General features: G+C 57.5%; 2 protein-coding genes across 13 annotated transcripts in view; one reads left to right on the top strand and one right to left on the bottom strand.

Annotated features, from left to right (window-relative positions):
- The window catches only part of IFT140 (intraflagellar transport 140), a 72204-nt gene extending 61062 nt beyond the window's left edge, over nucleotides 1-11142 (top strand). For 6 of the 8 annotated variants that reach the window (XM_028498571.2, XM_028498573.2, XM_028498577.2 and 3 more), the window contains 8 exons: nucleotides 113-241; nucleotides 320-502; nucleotides 884-985; nucleotides 3559-3765; nucleotides 3945-4157; nucleotides 4229-4395; nucleotides 5746-5887; nucleotides 10935-11142. In XM_028498571.2, coding sequence (XP_028354372.1) covers nucleotides 113-241; nucleotides 320-502; nucleotides 884-985; nucleotides 3559-3765; nucleotides 3945-4157; nucleotides 4229-4395; nucleotides 5746-5887; nucleotides 10935-11141 — 1350 coding nt within the window. In that variant the 3' untranslated portion in view covers nucleotide 11142. Of the gene's footprint in view, nucleotides 1-112; nucleotides 503-883; nucleotides 986-3558; nucleotides 3766-3944; nucleotides 4158-4228; nucleotides 4396-5745; nucleotides 5888-10934 lie in introns of all 8 variants that reach the window. The other 2 variants (XM_028498575.2, XM_028498574.2) reach the window with 2 other exon arrangements.
- A 962-nt stretch (nucleotides 11143-12104) lies between these two features.
- Nucleotides 12105-24686, bottom strand: TELO2 (telomere maintenance 2). Of its 5 annotated transcripts, none has more exons than XM_028498583.2 (21): nucleotides 24298-24686; nucleotides 23548-23883; nucleotides 22758-23035; nucleotides 20719-20787; nucleotides 20358-20505; nucleotides 18894-18996; nucleotides 18654-18722; nucleotides 18327-18489; nucleotides 18093-18229; nucleotides 17515-17594; nucleotides 17193-17294; nucleotides 16887-16975; nucleotides 16703-16794; nucleotides 16392-16508; nucleotides 16210-16281; nucleotides 14861-15025; nucleotides 14335-14426; nucleotides 13625-13724; nucleotides 13383-13447; nucleotides 13050-13165; nucleotides 12105-12239 (listed from the first exon to the last, which is right to left on the bottom strand). In XM_028498583.2, exons 2-21 carry the CDS (start codon nucleotides 23880-23882, stop codon nucleotides 12133-12135), a joined length of 2499 nt encoding a protein of 832 aa, XP_028354384.1. In that variant the 5' UTR covers nucleotide 23883; nucleotides 24298-24686; the 3' UTR covers nucleotides 12105-12132. The 5 variants fall into 5 exon arrangements, with proteins under 5 accessions (XP_028354384.1, XP_028354386.1, XP_054945935.1 ...); XM_028498585.2 differs by having other exon boundaries at nucleotides 18327-18468; XM_055089960.1 differs by having other exon boundaries at nucleotides 24348-24686.
- Between the last annotated feature and the right edge of the window lie 79 nt (nucleotides 24687-24765).

Below are 24765 nucleotides of genomic sequence, written 5' to 3'. Positions count from 1 at the left end.
GGACGCTCTGCATCCATAAAAGTGTTCCAGCCCAGGGTCCCACTTCAGGAAGTGTCGAAAAGGCGGAGACCCCTCATGTCAGGTAGTTCCCCAACGTTCTGTGCTCCCACAGGAGCACGGCCTGGATGACCAGCTTATGAACTTGGCCCTGCTGAGCTCCCCCAAGGACATGATTGAGGCTGCACGCTACTACGAGGAGAAGGGCGAGCAGATGGACCAGGCGGTCATGCTGTACCACAAGGTGAGGCCACCCGCCCCAGGCCCTGGGCACAGCAGGGCGCCCAGACGGTGCTGCTCAGAGCTCCCCCGCTGTCCACAGGCCGGCCACTTCTCCAAGGCCCTGGAGCTGGCCTTCGCCACACAGCAGTTTGCGGCCCTGCAGCTCGTGGCAGAGGACCTGGACGAGAAGTCAGACCCTGCCCTCCTGGCCCGCTGCTCCGACTTCTTCCTGGAGCACAGTCAGTACGAGAAGGCGGTGGAGCTGCTGCTGGCCGCCAAGAAGGTACGGGCCCTGCGGGCGGGCAGCCACCCTCACCAACCACGCTCACCAGGAAGGCCAGGCCGGCCTGTGCGGGACTTGCCGCCTGTTTCCAGTCATAGCCAAGGAGTCCACTTTCTTCTGTGTGTGTGTTGTAAAGAGCACATAACGTGAAAGTTACCATCTTAGGGGTTTTTGAGTGTACAGCTCAATGGTGTTAAGTACATTCACGTGTTCATGCAGCTGATCTCCAAGACCCTACTGGTCTCGCAGAACTCAAACTCTTCCGGCCCCTGGCATGCGCCCTCCGCCTTTCTGTCTCTCTGAGTGTGAGTCTAGGGACGCGTGTCAGTGGAGTCGCTTGTCTTTGCGACTGGCTTCTCACCCAAGCATAGTGTCCCCCAGGCCGTCCATGCTGCAGCACGTGTTGGAAGGTCCCTGCTGTTTGAGACTGAACCGTATTCCTCTGCACAGACAGACCACACCTGGCTTGTCCAGCATCCACAGGTGGACGTTCGGGTTGCTTCTGCCCTTTTTTTTTTTGGCCACACCAACACAGCTTGTGGGATCTTAGCTCCCCAACCAGGGATGGAACCTGGGCCCTCAGCAGTGAGAGCACAGAGTCCTAACCGCCAGGGAATTCTCTCTACCTTTTGACCGTTGTGAATAAGCGTGAATGTGCAAACATCTCTTCAAGACCCTGCTTTCAATTCTTTGGGGAATTTACCCAGAGACGGAAGTGCTGGGTCACGTGATAACTCTGCTCTAACATTCTGTGGAACCGCCACACTGTTTCCACGGCGGCTGAACCGTTTGATGTTCCCACCAGCAGAGCACCAGGGTCCCAGTTTCTCCACATCCTCCCCAACACTCCCTGTCTTCTAGTTTCTGATAGTAGCCGTCTTAATGGGTATGTGCACTAATCTTCCTTAAGGAGAAAAATTCCCCTTGATGGAAACTGAATGGAGATGTAGGAAATGGTTAGTCACCCGGAATCAGCCTGTCCCAATTGGAAGATCTTTTTTCCTGCAGCCAGAATCACGCGTGCAGTGTGGTCTCTCATTATGACTGATAGGAGAATTCCTGAGCAAGTGAAAAGGCACACACACCACGTACTTGGTTAGAGACACCTACTGACTGGCCTCCCTAAGGCCGCTTCAGACTGACTCTGACCCCAGGAAAAATACCACAGGGCTTCCTCTAGTTAGATAAGTGGATTCTGTAGTTTTACAGTGAAGACCAGATAAGCCAGAAGAGCTGAGAAAAATCTGGAAAGAAGAGTATAGCAAGAGGTGATTAAACCTCCCAGATCATAAACTATATCAGTGCTAGAATAATTGGGGTTTGGTGCATGATCGGGCCTATAGCTCAGTAGGAAATACTAGAAAATCCAGAAGTAGAGCCACATAAAGGTGCATGATCAGGCCTATAGCTCAGTAGGAAATACTAGAAAATCCAGAAGTAGAGCCACATACAGGTGCACATTTACATGTGGTGAAGGAGCATCTCACAACAGTGGGGATGAGCCCTTCGGTGAATGGGGTTGACACAGCCAGGTGGCCACTTGGGAAAAGTGAAGTTAAACCCTTCTCACCTGCTGTGTCTGAGGAAACTGCAGGCAGGTCAGAGATCTAAGTGCATAGGGAGGCGGCCCAGTGCCACCAGAAGCCACATGTGTCTCGTATGACCTTGAAGGAGGGAAGGCATTTTCTAAATACAACTCAAAACCCAACAGCCATAGTGGGAAAGACTGATCAATTTGACCAAATACAAATTTGAAAATAGCACATGGAAAACACAGCATAAACAAAGCAAAGATGAATAATGAACTGGGAAAAAATGTATTCTACCTATATCCCAAAAGGCCAATCTTCTTAATATGTATAGAGTTTCTATAAACCAATAAGAAATCTACCAACAACTCAAGAGGAAGGACAAAGAATATGGTCAGTTTGTTTTAAAAAGGAAATCTGGATGGTTCCTGAATGTCCGATACACAGCCTCACTCATCGTCAGGGGAGTACAGATCAGAGGCGAGGAGATGCCATTGTTTGTGAATTAGGCTAGTAAAGTGAAAAGGCTAGAAAACCCTCCAGGTTGTAGTGGGAAACAGTTGTGCTCAGGCTGTGGGTAGGAACATGGCAGTGGCGCCTGCCACAGGTGACAAGCACATCTTCCTTGGTCCAGCACTTCCTATCGTCAGCAGTCATACTAACAACACACTTATACACACGTGAGTGGCATAGGCACAGGGCCTCCACATCTGCAGGACCACCCCTCCGAGTCTGGGCAGGATTCCCTGCAGGTTCCCGGCACAGCCGTCAGCAGGGGAAATCATCTCCAAGATGTAGTTCTTTTTCTTCCCGAGACACGTTCTTTTTTTTAAATCCACAATGGGCTGTTTTATTTATTTTTTTAATTTATTTTATTTCTGGCTGCATTGAGTCTTCCTTGTTGCACACGGGGTTTCTCTAGTTGGGTGGGTGGGGGCTACTCTTCGTTGCGGTGCGCAGGCTTCTCATTGCGGTGTCTTCTCTTGTTGCAGAGCATGGGCCTAGGCGCATGGGCTTCAGTAGTTGTGGCTCGCGGGCTCTAGAGCGCTCGGGCTTCAGTAGTTGCAGTGCATGGGCTCAGTAGTTGTGGCGCAAGGGCTTAGTTGCTCCACGGCGTGTGGGATCTTCCCGAACCAGGGCTCGATCCCATGTCCCCTGCATTGGCAGGCAGATTCTTAACCACTGCACCACCACGGAAGCCCCCAAGACACATTCTTAAGTTGAAGAATATACAATTTTTCTCGAATTTTTAAGGAAAGTTAATTAAATTAAACTCCTTACTTTGAAACCTTGAAAAGAATTATAGAGGAAAATTAGTTCCTGGTCTCCTTTTCCTCCCACAACGAATATAACTTTCTTTTGGGCTGCACGTTTCCTTGGTTGCCTCTAGAGTATCAAAAGCAAGAGAAGGTCACGTGCCCCGACCTGGCCACACTGTTCCCCCCCACCCCACCCCAGGAGGCAGGGAGGTGTGGCTCTCCCCCAGGCCACAGGAGACTGCCCCTTGGTTTCTGTGGCCCTTCCCAGTATCATGAAGCCCTGCAGCTCTGCCTGGAGCAGAACTTGACCATCACTGAGGAGATGGCCGAAAAGATGACGGTGTCCAAGGACTGCAAGGAGCTCTCTGAAGAGTCCCGGCGTGAGCTGCTGGAGCAGATTGCCAGCTGCTGCATGCGCCAGGGCAACTACCACCTGGCCACCAAGAAGTACACGCAGGCAGGGGACAGGCTGAAGGTGAGTGCGGCCCGGCGCATGGGTGCCCCATGGGATGAGCTTCCGGGCAGGGCTCCGAGGGCGCCTGCCAAGACCTTGCAGCCCAGAGCTCGCTTGTCCTGAAGACACACCTGCAGCGTCAGGCGGGAGCTCTGTCCACCTTGCCAGGAAGGGGCCAGCCCGGCTCTTTCTCTGTCCAGGCCATGAGAGCACTGCTCAAGTCTGGGGACACTGAGAAAATTGTGTTCTTTGCGGGCGTCTCGAGGCAAAAGGAGATCTACATCATGGCAGCCAACTACCTGCAGTCCCTGGACTGGCGGAAGGACCCGGAGATCATGAAGAGCATCATCAGCTTCTACACCAAGGGCCGCGCCCTGGACCTCCTGGCGGGCTTCTACGATGCCTGCGCCCAGGTACCGACCCCCCACTTCCAGGGGCCCCGGGTGGGTGGGGGACTTATGGGTCCTGACGCCTCCTCATGCAGGTAGAGATTGACGAGTACCAGAACTACGACAAGGCCCACGGGGCGCTGACTGAGGCCTACAAGTGTCTGTCCAAGGCCAAGGCCAGGAGCCCACTGGACCAGGAGGCCAGGCTGGTGCAGCTGCAGAGCAAAATGGCACTGGTGAAGCGCTTCATGCAGGCCCGCAGGTGCGTCAGCCATGGGGCAGCATGGCACTTCCAGTGGACATTCTTCTAAGGAACTCCTTGGACAGCTGGATGGGAAGGGCAGGGTGTGCTGTTGCTCTATGCATGTCGGGGCTTCTCTGGTTCCCGCAGAACTGGGCTGACCCTTGGGAGGTTGTTCCAGAAACAGCCGAGACCTTTGAGGGAGGAAAGTGGTGGTCAGGAGAGGCTGTGTCAAAAAAAAAAGAAAAGAAAAGAAAGAAAGAAAACATTGGGGCTTCCCTGGTGGCGCAGTGGTTGAGAGTCCGCCTGCTGATGCAGGGGACTCAGGTTCGTGCCCCGGTCCGGGAAGATCCCACATGCCGCGGAGCGGCTGGGCCCGTGAGCCATGGCCGCTGAGCCTGCGCGTCCGGAGCCTGTGCTCCGCAACGGGAGAGGCCGCAACAGTGAGAGGCCCGCATACCGCAAAAAAAAAAAAAAAAAAAAAAAAAAAAGAAAGGAGAGGCTGTGTCTGAGGGGAGCCTGGGGCATGCTCAGGTGCGTGCAGGGGTCCGGCAGGTGGTTCTGGGGAGGGGGCCCGTGGGGTGGAGGCTCGGGCAGCACACCGCCTGTTTTAGGACAGGCCACAAATTCAAATGTGTCCGGGACCTCAGTTTTTACTTATTGGCAGCTTGTGCAGTGCTTCCAAGACCCTCGTGTGGGCAGCAGGGCTCAGCTTCTGCCTAAACCAATGAAAGCACTTTGCTTATCTGAGAAGAGGCTTTCCAAAGACTTCCAAAAACATTTTGAATGCTGTTTATGGAGTGGGGCTCTTTGAAGGGTGCTCCCCCACTCGGATGTGTAGGTTCAGGAACCAGGGCTGCAGGAGGGAGGGGGCTCAGCCACAGGGCAGGGTGCTTGGACAGAGGGAGGGGAATGCGGGAGCCAGAGGGCCAGCCTGTGGGGGACTCACAGGGCCTCCTGGTCGCACCCCCGCCTGCACGCACCGTACCAGGCACTGCAGAGACCCTGGGCGTTACTGCGCTGGCCTTTACCTGGGCTGCCCTCCCTGACCGCTTCCCCACAGTGACGCACCCCGTCCGTGCCCTCGCCCCTCTGCCCCAGGTCACCCTCCAGTCTGCTCCCTGGGCGGGACTGGTATTGACAGACCGTGCCCTCCAGAGTCTAGTGCAGCACCAGTACCAGCCCTGCGAGCGGTCAGTATGTTTTGTTAAAACAAATTGGTGAATTTATGAATTGGCTCAATAAAGAATTAATTTAGTTCACGGGAATTACCTTCTCAAAAGCTGCATCCTCCAGGCCGAGAGCCTGCCCTAACCCCTGATGTGCAGCCGTGCCCTGGGTTGGGGCTCAGAATGTCCCTGCTCCCAGCAGGACATACACCGAGGACCCCAAGGAGTCGGTCAGGCAGTGCAAGCTGCTCCTGGAGGAGCCGGACCTGGACAGCACCGTCCGCGTCGGGGACGTATACGGCTTCCTGGTAGAGCGCCACGTGCAGATGGAGGACCTGCAGACGGTGAGGCCGCACCTGGGGCTGATGGGGTTGCAGGGTGATGGGGGTATCCCGGCTACAGAGCCCCCTGCGGAGCTCACAGTGGGGGAGGCACCTCCCCACGTTTCGATCTTCTTTTTGATTTTTCAGCCTTTCTTATTTTGAAATAATTTCAAACTGAGAAGTTACAAGAATAATAGAACCCAACCCTTTACCAGATTCACATTTTTAACATTTTGCCACATTTATGTATTCATTCTATATACGTTTTAAATTTTCTATTTTATACATAAAATGGGTATTTTCTGAGCCATTTGACAGGCACAGACATCCTTTCCCGCCCCTTCACTCCTCAGTTTGCTAATAACACTTGGGGTGCCCACCTCCTGGAGTTGAGAGAGTGTATGTAAGATGAGTGTTACTTCCTTAAATGTAGGATAGAATGTGTAAGTGAACCCGCTGGTCCTGGAGCTTTCTTTGTGGAAGGGTTTTGATAATTCAGTTTAACGGAGCAGTTCTCAAGCATTTTGGTCTTGGGACCCCTTTATGCTGGGGAAGTTATTGAGGACCCTAAGAGCTTTTATTTATGTGGGTTATATCTACCAATATTTACTATATTAGAAAATAAACTAATAAATTTGTAAAAGATTTGTTAATTTACTTAAAAATAAACCCACTACACGGTAACATAGGTAACATTTTCATTTAAAATAACTTTTTCAAAACAAAGACATTTAGTGAGAAAAGTAACTTTGTTTTACATTGTTGCAAGTCTCTTTAATGTCTGACGTAATACAGGACAGCCAGGTTCTCCGTGTCTGCTTCTGCATTCAATGTGGTAAAATAAGTTGTTTTCACTAAAATACGAAATCTGTGATGAAAACGCAGCTTCACCCCAATGTGTAGGTGAGAAGGGGAGGACCTTGTAGCAGCCCTGTCAAGTGTTCGTGGGTCTTAGACACCACACCACACTCCACAAGTGGTGTTTCCTAAGTTAGTTGCAATGAGCAATCTGAAACCATGTCAGCGTGCTTTTTGTACCTGTTACCTTAAAACCCGTTGGTCTATCTTGCATCTTTTACACATACGTGATTTTGTAACATCATGGTGGTCGTTTGGAAAATACTGGTTCACTGGGTTGTGCAAATGTCAAAACACTTCATTACACACATCAAAGAAATCCTGTTGGCTAACATCACCAGCGATCTCATCAGGAAAGTCCAAGTGTTGGGTGGACATGCAGCTGGTGATGGCTGCGATGTAGGTGGGTGTGTGGTGGTGTCTCACTGTGGTTGTAACACACCCTGTCTGCGTGGCTGGCGGCGAGCCCCTGCTCAGGTCCCCTCCTGCGAGTGCTCACACCGTTCCCCTCGCTTCACTGGGTGTTTGTCTTCTATTGTTGAGTGTGGCCTGGACGTTGTCTGCATCAGACGTGTGAGCTGCCGTGTTTTCTCCCCGTCTGTAGGGAGTTCCCTTTCATCCCTTGCCCTCCCCCTCCTTCTGGACTCCAGCCACTTGTATATATTGGCCCCTGGCTCAACCGATTCTCCTTTTCCCAGAATTTTTCCTGTTTTCATTTGGGGCGGTTGCTTTGCTGTTGCTGCAAGTTGACTGTCTTCCTTCTGCAGAGTCCACTCTGCTATTGCTCCTTTCGTAGTCTCACCTCCAGTGGGTCTGAACCAGCTCTCTTCCCTCCGTCTCCTGTGTCTCTTTATTCTGCTACTCTTTCCTCTGCCTTACTGAGCACGTGAAATATTTACTACTGTAAAGTCCTCGGCTCCCGTGGCAATTCCAGATGTCCCTATTGGTCGATTCTTCTCTTTGTTATCGTTCATATTTTCCTGATTTGCAGGTCTGCAATTATTTATTGGATTCCAGACACTGTAAATGTTTTAGGTTGTCAAGCAATGGAGTCTGTGTGTGTGTTCTTTTCAATATTGTTGAGTTTTCTCCTGGGATGAGGGTAAGTTACTTGGAAACAAACTTGATCCTTTTGTGACTGTATATGGGAAATCTGTAATTATTTTTCCTTCAAATATTTTTTTCTGCCTTATTCTCTCTTTCTGGGCCTCCAGTTCAGTGTTAGGCCTTTTCATATTAAGTGGATACACATTTGTAATTGATGTTCATTGTTATTGATCTTCTCTTCCTATTACTTGAATTAGGTAACATAACTATCTTCAAATATACTGACTCTCTTTGGCTATCTTCAATCCGCTGTTAACCTGTCCAGCAAATTTTTCATTTTAGATTTTGTATTTTTCAGTTCTAGAATTTACACTTAGTTCTTTTTCTTTTTATTTTTCTGCTAAAATTTCCTATTTGTTGACTCATTAAGAATGAACACTTTATACTCTTGAGCATAGTTGTAATTGTTGCTTCAAAGTCTGTGCCACTAATTCAAACATCTGGATCATGTTGAGTTGATCTCCATTATTTGTCTTTTCTCTTGAGTATAGGTCAGGTTTTCCTGTTTCTTTTTATGTCTAGCAGTTTTTTGTATCCCGGACATTGTGGATAACACATTGTAGAGACCCTGGCTTCTGCTATGTCTTCTTTCTGTCCTGCTTTCCTTAGGCAGCCATCTTTGTTGAGCTCAGAGTGTAAGCCCCCCCACCGTGGTGGGCGGCATCAGGGCTCTCTGCTCAGTACATGGCTTTGCTCAGGCTCCTTGGCGTGTGGCCGGTCCCCACCACATGCAGAGTCAGGGTCAAGCAGAGGTCAGGGCAGAGCCCACACTCGGAATCTGTCCGCTCCACGACTGTCTTCACCGTTTCCTCACATGCCAGCTGCTGTGGTGGATGCAGTTCTGATTCTGGTTCTTTTGGCCAGTAAGGGTGTGGTTTCTTTGTGCCTTTTACTTCCCCCAGTGGCCCTGACTGGGCCTCCCTGAGGCAGAAGTTACAACAAGCAGAAAACACCCGTGTTGGCTCCCCCAGCCCACCTGCCCACGGTTGTTCTCCAGAGCCTTTTGCAAAACAAGGACAAATCCTTGTTGTTTGGGAGGGGGGCTGGTCTAATGTGTTACCCTGCCCTCACCAGAAGCCTCTGTCCTCGTTCTTTTCGGTCTTAGTCCTCTCGTAACCAGCAGCAGAACCCCACCTGGCTGCATTTTCCCTTCATGTTCTAAAGGGCCGCACACAGACTGTGCTATAGTCCACGTGCTCTGCCCATGGCCTGTCCCTCGCAGGTAGTTCCTGGTGAGGCTGCAGTGACCCCGAGGGACCCCCGCCTTCCTTTCCCAAGTGCTGGCAAACCCAGGATTGACAACTCATTCAGAAGCGTTGCCAGTGGGCCAGGCCGGCCTCACGGGGCGCAGTTCCCAGATTCCCAGGAAAGCCAAGCGTCCGTGGCCCAGGTCTGGGGGGTCAGCACCGTGAACTCAGACTTCCCGGCCCACTGGCTCACATCCTCCCGGCCCTGGCACTTCCACTCACCGACCCCTTTTGTTGTTGGGGAAACAGCTCTAAAGTGAATCCCAACAGGTTCCCTCTTTTTTGGAGAATAAAACAAAAGTGGACTGCGGAGATGCTCAGACCACTGAATCCTCAAAATTAACAGAAAAATCACATTTCAAGTATTTCACCAAATTATTTGTTGTCTCAAGCCTTGTTTGAAGCCTGTAGGATTTAGTAACTTTAAATTTTAAAAAAATCTATAAATAAATTGAGAAAGGATAGGCCTGCATGAGTTTCCTCCCCGGGTGGGGGCAGGGGGCACAGAAGCCCTTGCTGCTCTGGGGTCTCCCCGTCCCTGGGACGTCCCTCCCGCTCGGCCCTCATGGCCCCATCCTAAGTCCAGTCCTGACAGACTGCCGACCCTCCTTCGGGAGATGCTGCTTCCCTTGCCCCCAGTGCACCTCTAGGCCCGACTGTGTCGTTCCCTGCCCCCAGGTGTTCTCTCTGGCTTCCCCGCCGTCTCCCACCCCCTCCCCTCTGCGTAGGCTCCCCCACCCAAACCCCACGGCTGCCCAACTCCCTCCACCCCTGCTGGGCCGGGCTTCTCACTGAAGCGCGCAGTGGCCTGGCTTGGTCCTCCCTTGTACCTGTGTCCTGGGTGCCCAGCACGGTGCCTGGCTCACAGCTGGCCCTCGGCAGACACCGAGGGGCGTCCCCTGGTGCCTGGATGTCTTCTTCCATCGTTGGAGGGCTCCTGGGCACTTGCACACTGCATCCCCCATCCCTCCAAACACCCTATTTTATCTTTATGATCTTTATTGTTTATATCAGACGGTTATATCTGTCTGAAATAAGATCATTCTAAAATTTTATCATCTTTAAGAAATGCTAAGATGTGATTATTTCCTCATAAAGTCATAAAGCTCCTGGAAATTTTGTTCATATTCTGAATTGATACTCAGTATACCCGTAGAAGCCACATGAGGCCCTGTTCCAGCTCCTTGTGCTTGCACATGACCCTCCCTGTGGGTGAGCAGGTGGTGCAGGCAGGTGGAGCAAGTGTAAGCACACCCGTCCTGCCTCAGACCCCACCCCAAGCTGCTCTGCGGCCCCCATGCCCCCACCCCACCACATATTCCCACTGGTAGGACCAGAGGAAGTCCTACAGGAAAACCACTGACAATCCCATAGTTCACCAGCCCCGGGCCGAGGACCACACACACATGAGACTCACTAACCACAGGCCAATTAACTGGGGGTAAATTGGAGGCCTGGTCAAAATACACAAGACAAGCCATTAGTATGTTGCTGCTGGCCCTCCGGCCCAACAAGCACACACCCCAGAGTGAATGAAACAGATGGGAGACATGAAGCCATCCTTCCCTCGAGGTCTCCCTGTGTGCATCCAGGGTGGGCAGACCCTCCGGGGCGTGGTCCCCAGACTCACAGGGTCCTGGTAACAGGATGCCCATGGGACTCCCTGGGGGAGCTCACAGCACTGACCACTGGAGCCTGAGCCTCGCTACCCGCAGATGCCACCAATGCTTGGGAAGGCTGGGAGGCCACCCGAGCCACTTTACCAAAGGTGTCCCTCCCCTGTTCACTCTGCCCCCGGGCTGGGCCCCTTGTTCCCGCTGTGCGCTGACCGGTCACGGCTGTTGTGTGTGACCCAGGCCTACAAGTACCTGGAGGAGATGCGGAAGAGAGTGCCCTCCGCCAGCCTGTCATACTACGTGAGCCAGCACACTGTGGACACCGTGCACCAGGGCCTGGGCATCCCTCTGACGCGCACCATGGCGGAGCAGATGCGCCACAACAGCGTGGAGGATCACAAGGAGATGGACGAGGAGGTGATGGAGGAGGTGGAGAATGGCCCCTGAGGGCCTGCTGCTGCCCAGGCTCTTCTGGGACTTGCCAGTCATTGTCAGTAGCAGGATCCCGACGTTCCTGGTGGAAGTTTTGTGTCTGAGTCTGTAGGCAGAGCTGTGGGAAGATGTGCTAGCCTCCGAGAGGCATCAGGGGGAGGGTCTCTAAGCCACCCCTGCTGAGTTCCTGGCCCCTGCAGGGTTTTGTTTTAGCCCCTCGGCAGTCAAGGGAGTTGGTTCATTTTTCCCATGACATTCCCCCAAGTACAGGGTGTAAAGCCTAAGAAACTGAGGGTGTCCCCATATTCCCGCCCCCCACTCCTGGCACCCACACAGGTTGCCCAGCAGTGCATCTGACTGGTTCCCACAGGACACCCCGTCCTGACCACAGGGAGACAACGGTTGGCACTGGGCTGCAGCGGGAGGCTCTGTCCGTCTAGGCCGCGCCCTTTCCGTCACCAGCTCCCACCGTAAGGGGCCATCAGGGACAGCACCATGATGGGGGCGGGGGGGCTGCCTCATGCTTTCCCACCCCCAGCTCCACCCACCAGCTCCCGAAATTCTCCAAATAAAGTCTGTTTTCTCGGAGGCCCGTGTCCCCTTCCTGCCCCCATTTCCATGTCTCTCCTTCAGGGGGCCGTGTGTGGGCACTGCAGGAGAACCACAAAGAGCTCCTGCACCTCTTTTATTCTTCCTTTTCTGTTATTCTTAAAGTCCCTGGCCTTTAGGTGAGGAAGGGCTGGGGGCACATCGCTAAGAAGCCCCCAGGCCCAGTGGCCCCAGCTCTGCAGGCTGCACGGAGGCACTGGGCTGAGCAGCCGTCCTGGAGCCCAAGCCTCAGAGGCCACTTCACAGTCCCAGTCTGTGGGGGGCAGAACCCGAGGCCCTGATGCAGAGTCTTTGCTGAGCCGCAGACACTCCAGGCTGTACCAGCTGCACCTCTGCCCCATGTGCTGGCCCCCAGCCCGCACTCTTCCAGCGGGATGTGCCTCCCTGGGGTCGGGGGCTAAGGAGAGGAGAGCGGGAGGAGCTTGTCTCGGAGCTTCTCCAGAAGCAGTAGTGCCTTCACTGCCAGCAGCCTGCAGTCCTCGTCTGGGTCCTTCTCGGCCACGTCTGCAAAGACAGAAACGGAAGCGTGGGCAGCGAAATAGCACTGAGCGGGCCAGCCCTCTTCAGCTGCTCTCATTTGAGGCCTCCTGAATGAGCCCCGCGTGGCACCAGAACCTCCTCAGAGGTTCTGAGGAGGCAAAGGGCTCCTTAGCACCTGGGGCTGGGAGCCCGGCCGGGGAGGCACCTGCACCCACAGCACAAGGCCCCAAGCCGTCCCGACACACCGAATGCAGATGTGCTCAGACGCCCATGTAGGGGGGCTGCCCTGCAGGAGCCTAGGAGGCTCATGGGCTGCCTCGCCAGGCAGGGTTGGCAGAAAGGGAGAGAGGCCGCCATCAGAACCACCAGGCCTGCCAGTGTGGATGCAGATGAGCCGCGAGCCCCAAGGGTGGACACGGGCACAGTGGCTCTGAAGGCCGTGGCTCAAGTGCTCACAGGTGGGGGTACTACTGGCCACGGAGACTTTTTAAAAAGAGCACATGTATGTGGGGAAGGGGTGGCCGCCAGAGAAAATGTGGCAAAATGCCAATCACCACTGTAACTTTGCCGAGGATGGAACTTTCCAGCATATACAGGTGCCACCCCCATGTCTGGGCGCCTTCCGTACAGGACTCCCCAAAGTCAAAGTGACCTGACAGCAGCCATGTCCCCACCCCCACACTGAGGACACTCAGCACACCAACGGGAGCCACATGACGCTCATGCTGGGCTGGGGACTGGGCCACACTGCCCACGAGCTGACGGCTCCCCAGCCCCTCCAGGCTGCACCAGCCTCCTGCCGCCTGGCCACGGTGACCCCGGCCTAGCACTCACCTCCCAGCCAGGACCGGGCCTCCAGCAGCTCATCCAGCAGGTCTGACAGCAGCTGCTCAGTCGGAACACTGAGGAGGACGGCGGAGACAGCAGACAGCAAGCCCCGGCGCACATAGCTGTGGAGAAGGCAGGAGACTGAGCCGTGAGGAGCCACAGCCTGGCACCCTCCACCCAGGCCAGGGAAGCCCCGCCGGCTCTTCCTGCTGCAGGAGTGCCCAGCCAGGCTGCCTCTCAGCCACCCCGGAAGCCGCCACCCACCTCCCACTGTCCACTTTCCAGCAGGATTCAGGACCGCAACTCCACCCGACTCCCCTCAGCCCTGTAACTACTCACGCATCACCATGGAAACGAAGGGCCCACACGAACTCCAGCAGGGCCTTGCCCATGGGCACAGCCACCTGAAACAGCAGAAGCCAGTAGGTAGGGGTCCTGGCACACAGCAGTCCCCGCCTCAGACTTCATCCTCAGCTCCAAACACTCCTGTCCCAAGGCAAGGCCCACAGGGGGACAGAACATGGCACAGACCCCACAGGAGGTGAGCCATCAGATGCCAGGGGAACGGGGTCCCAGCTCACCATGGTATTCACAGCCAGGTACATCAGGGCCCCTAAGGTGTGGGCCAGTCTCCCAAGAACCAACTGGTCATCTCCCAAAAGGTCAAAAGTCACAAGAGGCCTACAACACAGAACCAAGCGAATGGTGCAGGCCAGGCACTCAGGGCCGGCTCCCCAACCTCGTGGGCCACCAAGGGCACCCCAAGCCCCTGGACGCCCCTCCTCACTTGCCTGTCCCCACGTGGCGCCCAGAGCCACAAGGAGAAGGTGTTGGACAGACTCTCCGTCACTTTGCAAGGCCGCCTGGTCAAGCCCGGGCCTGGATCAGGAAGCAGGACCGCTGCCTGCAAGGCCTCTGCAGCACAGGGCTCCAGGCCCTTCCCTCTGTCCACAGAGCCTTGCGCCCATGTGGCGATGGCTGGGGGATATCTGCACCCCGCTCGGGCTGAGGCAGGACAAGCATGCGCACGGGGGCGGCAGGGCACGCCGGGTCGAGGCACCAGGGTGAGGCTTTGGCCCCGGACCCACCATGAACCCAGCATCCGGAGGTGACGGAGACCCTGACGCCTAATGCCCTCACGTCACTTGATTTAAGCTACGAACAATCACAGCCAAGTTCCTGACCCCCCTGAACCCAAATCCCATCTTAGCCCCCACCCTAGGGACCCTCCTGCCCACGGGTGCCAGGGCTCCTGTTCCCCAAATCACAGGCCTCCAAAAAACTCGCTCACCTGTCAAAATGTTGAAGGAGGGGGAAGAAGAAGTAGCCAGCTACCGAGTTGAATTCGTTGGGGCCAACAGCTGGTGCCCGCCCCGCAGAGCCCTGCCAAACACACGTGCTCACAAGGCGCCAGGCAGGGCACAGGGCACAGCCCTGCCTGGGGACCTCACACCAGGGACACTTGGGAGGGGTGGTCCTGAGCACCAGAGGAGCGGGCACCACCCCCCACCCCCGGTGACGACTGAGAATGTCTCCAGACATGGCCCAGCGTCCCAGGGGAGCACGTTCAGCCCCGGCCTAGAGGACCCCAATGACCCAGCACACGCCGGGCCAGTTGTTGCCAACAGAAAACCCTCAGGGCTGTTTTCACACCCACATCTGCATTCACGTTTTAAAGTCACTTCAATGTGATGCCCTAACAGCATGTGTCACATCACTCAGTTTACACCAAAAACCCTCCCTTCACAGGACACTGTGATCGCTGTCCCCTCGGGGCAGAGGTCCCACCCAAGAGGCCACCCCAGGGCCTGGCTGACCTTGGAAAACCGCCGGGTCTTGCGTCTGATGCGCTCCTCCACCACCGCCCGCCAGGCCGGGACGACAGCACCACCAGGCTGGGAGCCGGGGTCTGGAGAGCCCCGCTGGGGAGCCTTCCCAAGGCGCCCTGGCCGAGACAGCTCCTGGGCGGCCAGAGTCAGGACCTAGAAGAGAGGAGACACCCGGGGCAGCCGCCATCCCACTGGGGATGACATTTTCCAAATTTCAAGGTGAATCGGGTGCCCTTGAAGGCCCCGGCAGTCCTCGGGGGGGAGGTTCTGAGAACCCCATGCAAGTCAGTTCGAGTCCCTCAGGCTCACTTCACTTTGTGGGGGCACAGGAGGGAGGTGGGCGTGCTTCCTGCTGACCAGCCCGAAACCTTTGGTCACTTCTCCCAAAGCCCATCCAATCCCGCCACCCCCACCTCTCAGGAAAAGGGAAGGAACCCAGGCCCAGGCCATATGTGGACGGAGCCGGACCCGGAGGCCACACGTGCGACCTCATTTTTAGGAAGCACCCAGGACAGGCAGATACACACACAGAGCAGACTGACTGCGGGGCTGGGGGTGGGGGAGGGAGTATCTTGGGTTCTTTTGAGGGTGACGTGGGACGTCCTGAAAGCAGGTGGACATGATGGTCACATGACGTCGGGAAAGCACCAAACGCCCCTGAACTATAAACACGGAAACGCTGAACTTTTTTTCAGCTTTGTCTTAGTCTCTGTGTCACTGTGACGAACACATGTGGTGTGATGTTCACCGTGGTAATCGTTGTTCAGCGCGGCTCAGTGGCACCAGGTAAACTCATGGTGCCGCCGTCACCACCAGCACCTCCAGAACCTTCTCATCCTCCCAAACTGAACCTCTGTCCCATTAAACCCTGACTCCCCACCCCTCCCCCAGCCCCTGGCACCCAACATCCGCTCTCTTTCTCTGTGAATCTGACGGCAGGGACCTCACATAAGTGGAATTGTACGCTATTTGTCCTTTTGAGTCTGGCTTATTTCACTGAGCACGGTGTCAGAATTTCGTTCCTTTTTAAGACCAAGTAATATTCCACTGTGTAAACCCACCCCGTTCTGCTTAAGACTGAATTTTACGGTGTGTGCATCATACCTCAGTAACGCTGTTATCTAAAACAAAAAATGCAGCCCCCGAAGCCCACGCTCTGTCAAGAAAACATCAGACAGATTCTGGTCCCAGCCTCTCAGGTCTGGCAACAAGGGGCTTGGGGAGGCCTTTGGTCCCATCCCTGTAGATTCTGGCAAATGTCTGCTCCCCCTCCAGGGGCTTTGCACCAGGCCTGCCAGTCCAGCCCTGATGAGTGGGACAGAGGCCCAGGCACTTACGTCCAGAATGTCCATGCGCTGCCGGAGGCTGTAGTTGAGGGCGTAGAACTGTGCGGTCAGGTACTCCGCCACCTAGGCCGGGCGGACGAGAGGCCTCTGAGGGCCACGATCCCGGAGACAGGGCCCCAGCACAGCCCCTGCTAGGGGCACGACCCAGGCTCCACTCAGCCGTAGGGACTCACCCGAGCCGGGTCTGTGACTGTGACGGCCACCAGGGCCCTCTGGCGCAGCCCGTCAAACCCCGCCACAGCTGTCTTCTCCTCCAGGTGCAGCAGCACCTTGGCCAGCTCCACGCTCACCTGCGCACGGGGTCAGGGTGCTCGACAGAAGAGGCTTGTCTCGAGGAGCCTGGGCTGCGCCCCCCACCCCCCACGCCGGCAGAGGCCCCGCTGCCAAGGCCCATGGAGGCCACATGGGGCTCCCTGAAGACATGCCCTTGCCAAGCCATCACCCACCTCCTGCGACCCTGACAGCCCAGCCCTCACGCACTCACCTCCTGAGTAGCAGCCGGGCTCCTGAAGATGAGCCCCTCAAGGGCCCACAGGGCTGCCTCCCAGCGCTCCCAGTCCTCGGACCCGGTCAGAGCTGCCCAGAACCCACATAGTGCCTGAGTGAGGCGGAGCCGGCGGGCAGGGTGGGCAGCATGCGGGGGACCCAGGGCGGGGGCAGGGGCGCACCTTCCAAACAGCCCCGCACATACGAGGGCGCCTTGCTGCTTCTCCGCTCCCTGTCTACCGACATGTCGTAGGGGACAAACTCATCATCACTGAGGAAGAAGAACAGACACGCAGATCTGCCTGTCACCCGGGACTCACCCCCAGTCCCTGAAGCTTCAGGAATGGCTGCCGGGCTGAGAGCCCCGTGGGCTGATTTCCGGGTGGGAGGAGGACTCGTGAGGCAGAGGGAACTGGCGCCGCAGGACCCACACCCTGAGGCGGGTCCCACCAGGAGCCCCGCACTCTCCCCCGTGGGACTGCCCCCACCTGTCCAGCTCGGAGTCGGAGCCCTCAGGCCCAGGCTGGGGGCCGCTGCAGTCCACACTCTCTCTGTCAGGAGTCTCTCCACTGACCAGAGCGAAAGACGGGCTTTGGGGACAGAGAAGGATCCCTCAGGGGTGCCCCACAAGTCTCTCATCCCAGAACCCATGCTTCCCGAGGAAGCACTCTCACCGCCCCCACCCTCATCTTAGCTTCTGCCTCAGCGATAGCAGGACAGGAGTAACAGGTGTGCAGCAGCCACCCCACCTGGCCCACCACGCCCAGAGCTCCAGGCAGGGACCAGGGACCAGGGCACGGAGACCCTCACCCCGCCTCCGAGGGGCCGTCAGCCGCAGGCCGGGGCATGGCCAAAGCCAGCATCTCGCGGGTCAGCTCATCCTCTTCATACTGCAACGCAGATGAGCTGGAGTTGGCTGGGACAGGAACAGTGGGAGTGGTACAGCTGGGCCCCTACAAGGCCCTCCCATCACAGCCCGCAGTCTGCGCTTCTGGCCTCTGGCAGCCAACGGTCTTTCAAGAGCAACTGTCTAGGTTTCCCCCTCTACAGAGGGTGGCACCAGGGGGGCTGAAGGCTGGAGGGCCTGGGAATCCCCCAGACACAGAGTAGATGTGGCACCGTCTCCAAGGACATCCCAGAGGGCTCGGCAGATGGAGGGGAGGCCTGAGAGTCCCATCTAGAGAATCCACCTGGGGACACGTGCTCAGGCGCCAGCTGAGGGGCTGCGCCTCCACTCCCCTCCCAGCCGCGGCCTCAGCAGGGCCACCAGGGCCAACTCGACACCAAGCACAGATGCTCCATGGTCCTGGACACGGGCAGGCAGGGTGACATCGGGGCAGGAGTGTCGGCAGCTCAGGGAGAGCACGGCGGGCGCAGCCCTTGCTCACCTGGAACTTCAGGGGAGGCCCCTCGGGGTGGATCCGGGCACTGGCCACCTCAGCCACGATCATACCCAAGCGGCGCACGGGGGGCAGGCTGCTGTCCAGGCGGCTCTTCACTCCCTCCATCAGGCTGGCCAACAACTCTGGAAGCACCGACACACATGGGCTGAGCTGGGTGGGCGGGGGGAGGATGGGGCTCCGGCGGGGGCAGTGGGGATGGGGCACCCACCACGTGCTCACCGTCCCGGCTGTCCCGGAGCTCCGCCTCCCCCAGGTGTGTCAGGCAGATTAGGATGGCCTTGCTGACGTAGCGCTGCTGCACCAGGGGCACATGGCGGATGGCACTGCTGCTGCCCCACGTCTCCAGGAGCTCCTTCAGCGCCTGGTGGGTGGTAGGCCCGGCCTGGCAGACAGCCCCTGCCTCCTCAATGCATCCCGGGACCTCGTGGGCCTTGGTGCCCATGTCCCCACAGCCCCAGAGAGGCTCTGGCCAGCGCCCTCCACCCCAGGCAGGAACACTCTCCCCGCGGGGACTGAAGGTCCCTTACCTGCACAGGCAGCACTTACCTGCATGAGGAGCGAGCGCCGCTGGCTGTCCATGGCCAGGTAGCCCAGCAGGCTCTGCAGCATGGGCATCTGCAACAGAGCCGGCGTCCTCTCACCGTCTGCCAGGCAGACACCGCCAGCCCGGCCCGGGGAGCCCGGGGGCGGGACAGGTCTGGGCTGAAGGACAGCAACATGTCCAGGTAGCCGAGCACTGCTCCAGCCCCGCCTGCCGCAGCTACCACCCCCGGCTGGCACCCTCACCGTGCAGCTGTACTGTAGGAACAGCAGCTTCCGGGTCATCACAAACTGGGCCTTCTTACTCTTTGTCACCAGGTTCCCCAGCAGCCGTGAGAGGACTTCAGGCCTGCAAGGCACAGCGGTGGGGAGAGGGAAAAGCACAACTCCGAATCCCATGGATCCGCACTGGACCTCCAGGCTCCGTGCTAACCACCAGGGAGCCGGGCAGGTGCTCCAGCCCTGAGTCAGTCCTAACTCTCCCTCCTCCCAGTAAATGTGGAAACCAGGGAGCCCAGCGACTGGACACAAGAGGACATCCCTTGCCTGCCCCGACCAGTCCAGGCGAAATGCTCCGCCTAGACCAGGGCAGCCAGCTTTCTCTGTGAAGGGCCAGGCTGACAGGCCATCAGGCTCTGTAGAGAAACGGTAACTAAGAGCGGCGATGGCAGGTAGGTACACGGCTGAGCGTGGCTGTTTGCTGATAAAACTTTACTTACAAAAACACAGGGAGCCACGTTCGACCCAAAGGCCATAGTCTGCAGATCCCAATCTAGACTGAGAGACCCCTGCTTCCTTTAGCGAGTGAGAGCTCCCGCCAGCACGGAAGCAGGTGAGGCTGTGTTCCCCTCCTCATCTCTCAAATCAAAGACGTGAAGGTTAAAAGAAAAAGAAAAAACAAGAAAACTGATAAAGTCTAGGAGAAAGACCCAGGCAAAGTGACCTACAGCCCTGGGGCAGACAGCACGACAGCCCCAGTGACAGAGAAGGCTGCGCCCTACCCAGTGACCCACGGTATGCTGGGCTCACACGGCAGTTAGGACGTCTCAGAGAAGCCAAACAGTGGTGTGGCCAGGACAGGCCCCGGCCTGTGTTAAGGTGGGGGCCCCCCCTCACGAGGAGCCTTCACACAGGCGAGTAAAAGACTCGATCAGATGGTTCGTGATGCCTTCAAGACACACACCCTCAGCCAGAATCAAAGAAATGTGAAGTCAAACAGGGAGGAAACATCTTTGGCAGAGAAACAGGCCCTTCGTGCCGGGAGATGGTCTGAAGGAACGTGGACGACAACCAAGCGACCCAGCACTGCCCCTTCAGGAACATGGTCCACAGATCCCCTTGCTCACAGACACAGAGGTGGATGGGCACACAGGAAAGTCACCACAGCCACCAGGTGGGAGAAAGCTGCATTCCCCACACACCCTTCTGCGTGATTTGGGTTTTTTGAGAACAGGGACCCTCAGGCTGCAGAGAAGCCGCAGCCTCCATCTCGGTCCAGCCAGGTGAGGACTGGGGGGCCCAGCCCAGCTGTCAGGAGTGGGAAAGATGGACATTTGCACAGCCAAACTCTACAAAATGACCGGCCACCAGAGGGGCCACCGCCCATGTCCCATCAGTGTTGACCCCACATAGACAGGAGTCGTTTGGATCCCCACTGCCCGCCCTCCTGGGGAGAAGAGTTTGCAGCAGGAAGGATGCCTTACTTCTTACCCTGGGGCGGCCTCCACGAACCCCTTCAGCACGGCCTCCATGGCCCAGTCGGGTACGCGCTCCACCAGGCACCAACAGACCCGCTGCCAGAGGCAGCTGCCCTGGGTGAGCACCGTCAGCCGGGGCACAAGCACGCCCAGGACCTCCTCTGAGGGGAAGCACACAGGGGCCCTGAGCCTGGGGGCCATGGGGCATCCAGTGTCTGCAGCCCACAGGCCCACCTGTCACAGAGCCAAGCCCCCACCCAGGGGCCCAGCAGGGCCAGACCCAGGCAAGGGGACCTCAGCAACCCCCGCCAAGGGATCCGCACAGCCCACCCCTCCCGGGACGTGCCGCAGCTTCTCCCACGACGAACACTCACTCTGTCTCCCGTGGACGCAGGCTTTCCCCAGGACCTGAGACAGGAAGGAGACGGAGCAGTCCAGGCCACCTGGGACAGGAAGGAGACGGTGGTAAGGCCATCAACGCACACAGAGACCTTGTTCCAGGCGGATCCCACGTTGTAAAACTGCCAACTTGTTCAGTCTAATTCCAATCTCACCAGCGTTGTTTCCAACTCAAAAAGCCAATGAAAATAACCATTTAAAAAGCATTATGTTCACAGTGATCCTATAAAGCAGGGACCACTGCGGGGAACCGGGAGGCGGCAGCACCAGAGGGGCCCAGTGAATAGGAGGGGCTCTAAGCGCCACAGGGAAGAAATGAGGACGGAGGAACAAGGAGAGGGTGGGCGGCGGCAGCAGCCCCAGAAGAGCCAGGGTGATGGGACCGACTAGGAGACAGATGGCCCCGCGCATGATGCAAACGCAGTATCTGAGATCTAAAAATGGGCGTTTGGGATCCTGCCAAGACAGAATTCAACGCAGCCACTCACAGGATGAAGGGGACATTGCTCCAGAGGCATTCAGGACACCCAGGCAGGCAGCCCCTCCCAGCCAGAGCAGGGGCTGGGCGGCCCTGCTGGAACACCACTTGGACGCTTGGGCTGAAGAAATGCAGGCGCACACCTCCCCCTGCGTGGTTCCCTCGCCCGAGACAGTAATGCTCAGGGACACAGCAGGGGGGGCAGAGGGTGTGCAGACACAAGGGGGCCCCACAGAGCAGCACAGGCCTCACCCCTGCGGCCCCCTGCCGAGTGCCACCTGGCTGTCTCCCAGGGCAGCCACTCGCCATGTGCGGTTAACCATGGGCAGACAGGAGACCCCTCACGCGGGGCCGTGGACGCATGGGGTCGCCCACGCGTCCACGAAGGCAGAACAGTCTGCGAGATGTGGGCACAACTCCAGCCCCGAGGACAAAATACTTAGGTCTATTTCTCTCAACACCCGTGAGGACCACCGGGCTGCATCAGCCACCACTCTGAGCGCCGGGTCGGCAGTGCGCACAAGCCCCAGCCCGCAGCTCACTCCGGGGGGGACGTCGGACAACAGGGCAGGGCCCCTCTGGGCACCTTAGAGGATGGCCGGTTCCAGGGAGAGGAAAAGCCAGCAGCTGCGACACTAAACAGAGTGACCAGGAAGGCGGCCCTGAGAAGAAGCACTCGAGGCCAGAGCACGGGGCGCCCCAAGCAGGAACGCCTGCCAGTCCAGAGCTGGGAGGAGGAGGGAACAGAGATGCTGGAAGGTTCTGAGTGTGGCTCATGGTAACAGCATCATGCAGTTGCTCAGCTCAGACAAGACAGGAGGGCACGTGGGAGGCTGTGGTAAGAATCTAGGCGAGATGAGGGGCTCAGGCCAGGATGGGGGCAGTGCAGGGGCCGGGGCCGCAGGGAAGGCAGGGCCTCACTGGGGGAAAGGGCGGTAGCTCGGACAACCTGCCCGCTGTTCACCACCTGACACCCACCCTCACTCAGGCTGCCACGGACCCTGGCTTCTCCCGGCTCTTGGAACACACACGTGGGGAAGTCACGTCCCTGATGCTCCAGAGACCATGATTAGTGGAGAAGGTGGGCAGGAAGCTGCTCCCATGGCCCCCAGGTGCAGAGAGCTCCGTGAGAGTCGGCCCCCAGCAATGCCTCCAGACACCAGAGCACTGAGGTACTCCACCCACGATGACAAGGCCACGGGCACCGCAGCCGGCAGCCACCTTGGACGGACCCTCTTCACAGTAAGAGCTTTTTGGTTTCCAGACTGTGGACGTTCCCTTATTCTGAGTGAGGGGCTGGGCGGTGAGCAGCCCCACCTGGACATCCAACCAAGGACTGCAGGGCTTACGGGTCAGCTCCGCCTCCAAGGCAGCAGAGTTGTGGGTGAAACTTCACGGCTGGGTGGCTGCCACCCGAGACATGCGATAACGTCTGACTGGACGATGGCACTGCCCAGAGATGGCAAAGTCCCCGGAGCCCTGGGAGGGAGGGAGGGGACGATGGCCTGAGGAGACTGTTAGAAGAGGGGCTCTCACCTCGGAGAGAGTCCACGACCACCTGCAGCACCCGCAGGACTTCCTCGCCCAGCAAAGGGAAGTAGTTCTGAGGGAAGAATGTGGCCAGGTTCTCCCGCTGCAGATGGTTGCCCAGGCGATCGGGCAGGCCCACCACCTTGGTGAGAAGCGTCTCCTGAAGCAGGGGGAAGGCTGTCCCTGCCTGCTGCCGACACTGCCCCTCCATCACAGCAGCCATCCTGCCCACGCTCAGGAACCTGGCCAGCAGCTGCGCCATCTTCATCAGACGGAAGCTGGGGCTGAACCGAGAGCAGGTGTAAACAGCCTTGCTTCCTAGGGGGGCATGAAAGCCTGCCGGCCCCAGGCAGCTTCCCCACCTTGGAATCACCGGACCCAGCAACTTCCACAGCAACTGCTGAAAACCCAGCTTCCCAACGACACAGCTTCCCCGCAAGGACAGTGGTATGCTTGGTGTTGAGAGAATGAGTTTGCTGGGGTGCATCACACAGAGCTGGGGGCCACAGAGTGAAGGGGCCCCAGGAGGATGGTCACGCCCACTGCCTGCCTAGACCACCTAAGCCCGGATGCAAACACTCCTGCTGCCCCCTGGCCCACATGGCAGGACAGAGGGCTAGGGCCTTCCCATCGCAGGAGATTAAAACAACCCGCTTTTAGTTCAGTGCTCTGACGTGCACAGGTTTTATTCTCTCACCTTTCAGGATACCAAACTCTCACAGAATTTGGAGAACCCGTTGGTTCAAAATCCTTCGGGTGTTAAAGCGACCCCATAATCAGACCCAGCCCAGCTCACCTGGCAGCACCCTCGATGGACTCCATCAGCACCAAGAAGGCTTGGTCAGCCGGGCCCTCCAGGAAGAAGCTGGCCCACAGCTCCTCCATTTGGCCGTCAGGCAGCAGCTCCAGCCAGTCGGGGCTCAGCTTGCCGACCAGACATCTGAGAAAGGTGGAAAAGTGGATCCTGGCAAACTCCTCCTGCTCCTCAGGGAGGGCTGGATTCTCCGTTTCACCAAGATAGCGCTTCAGGGACCCCAGGGTGCAGAAGATGCGGCCCCCATCCTCAGAAGATGAAAGGATGTGAACAGCCTCCCAGATGGTGAGCCGGACGGCAGAGACCTCAGGATCCATCCTGGAGTTCACAGGAAAGGCACGTGAGAAAGGAGGTCCAGGGAGCTGTCATCATCCACGTGAGACTCAGTGTCGGATAAGGAAGCACTTTTCACATACTCTCAGAAAGCCCGCTCTCCCGCCCTCGAGGAGGGAAGGTTTCATGGTCCAAGGCTTCCATGGTGCCCTCTTGCAGTAGGGCAACCAGGCCCCAGGGACCCATGTCTGGAGACACCTTAGATGTCATAACCGGAGGTGCTCCTCTGCCTCTAGTGGGTGGCTGAGGCCAGGGATGCTGGTAAACATCCCATATACCCAATTACGCAGGACAGCCCCCACAACAGGAGTATCCAAACCCAAATGTCGAGGGAGCCGAGGTTGGGAGACCCATCAGCACTTCTAACTCCCTGACGCATCCACCTGTGGTTCACCTTACCAAGCTCCCTTCCTTCCCAGAAACCAAAACCATCTGCAGGTAGCATTTACTTCGGGTCGGGCGCCCCTGCAGCACGAGCGCCACTAAGTAGGCACCTGTTTGTCACCAGTGCACCCAGCCACTAGATCGGGATGCACTAGGGGCCCAAGAAGTGTCTCCACCGGCGTGGGCCTCCTCGCCCAGCCCGGTCCACGCGGGCTCCTTCTCGGGGCGTGGAGACCGGCTAGCGATCGCCCGGCCCCGCGCCCGCTCCCCAGCGTGCGCCCGGAGCCCACGTAGTGGCGCGGCGGGCAGCGGTCCTCGGGGAACGGGATGGGGTGTCGGGGCGGGAAGGGGTGTCGGGGCGGGCGGGGACCTCCAGAGAGGTAGCGGTCACAGGGAGGCGCACACCCGCCGGGTCCGCAGAGTCGCCAAGGCGCGCTGCGCCCCGCTCGCTCCGCCCATACCGACTCGTCGCCGATTCGCCAC

Source organism: Physeter macrocephalus, chromosome 14 (genome assembly GCF_002837175.3).
Source record: "Physeter macrocephalus isolate SW-GA chromosome 14, ASM283717v5, whole genome shotgun sequence".
Lineage (NCBI taxonomy): Eukaryota > Metazoa > Chordata > Mammalia > Artiodactyla > Physeteridae > Physeter > Physeter macrocephalus.
Note: the sequence above shows the minus strand (reverse complement) of the source record. Positions and strands in the feature narration are given on the sequence as shown.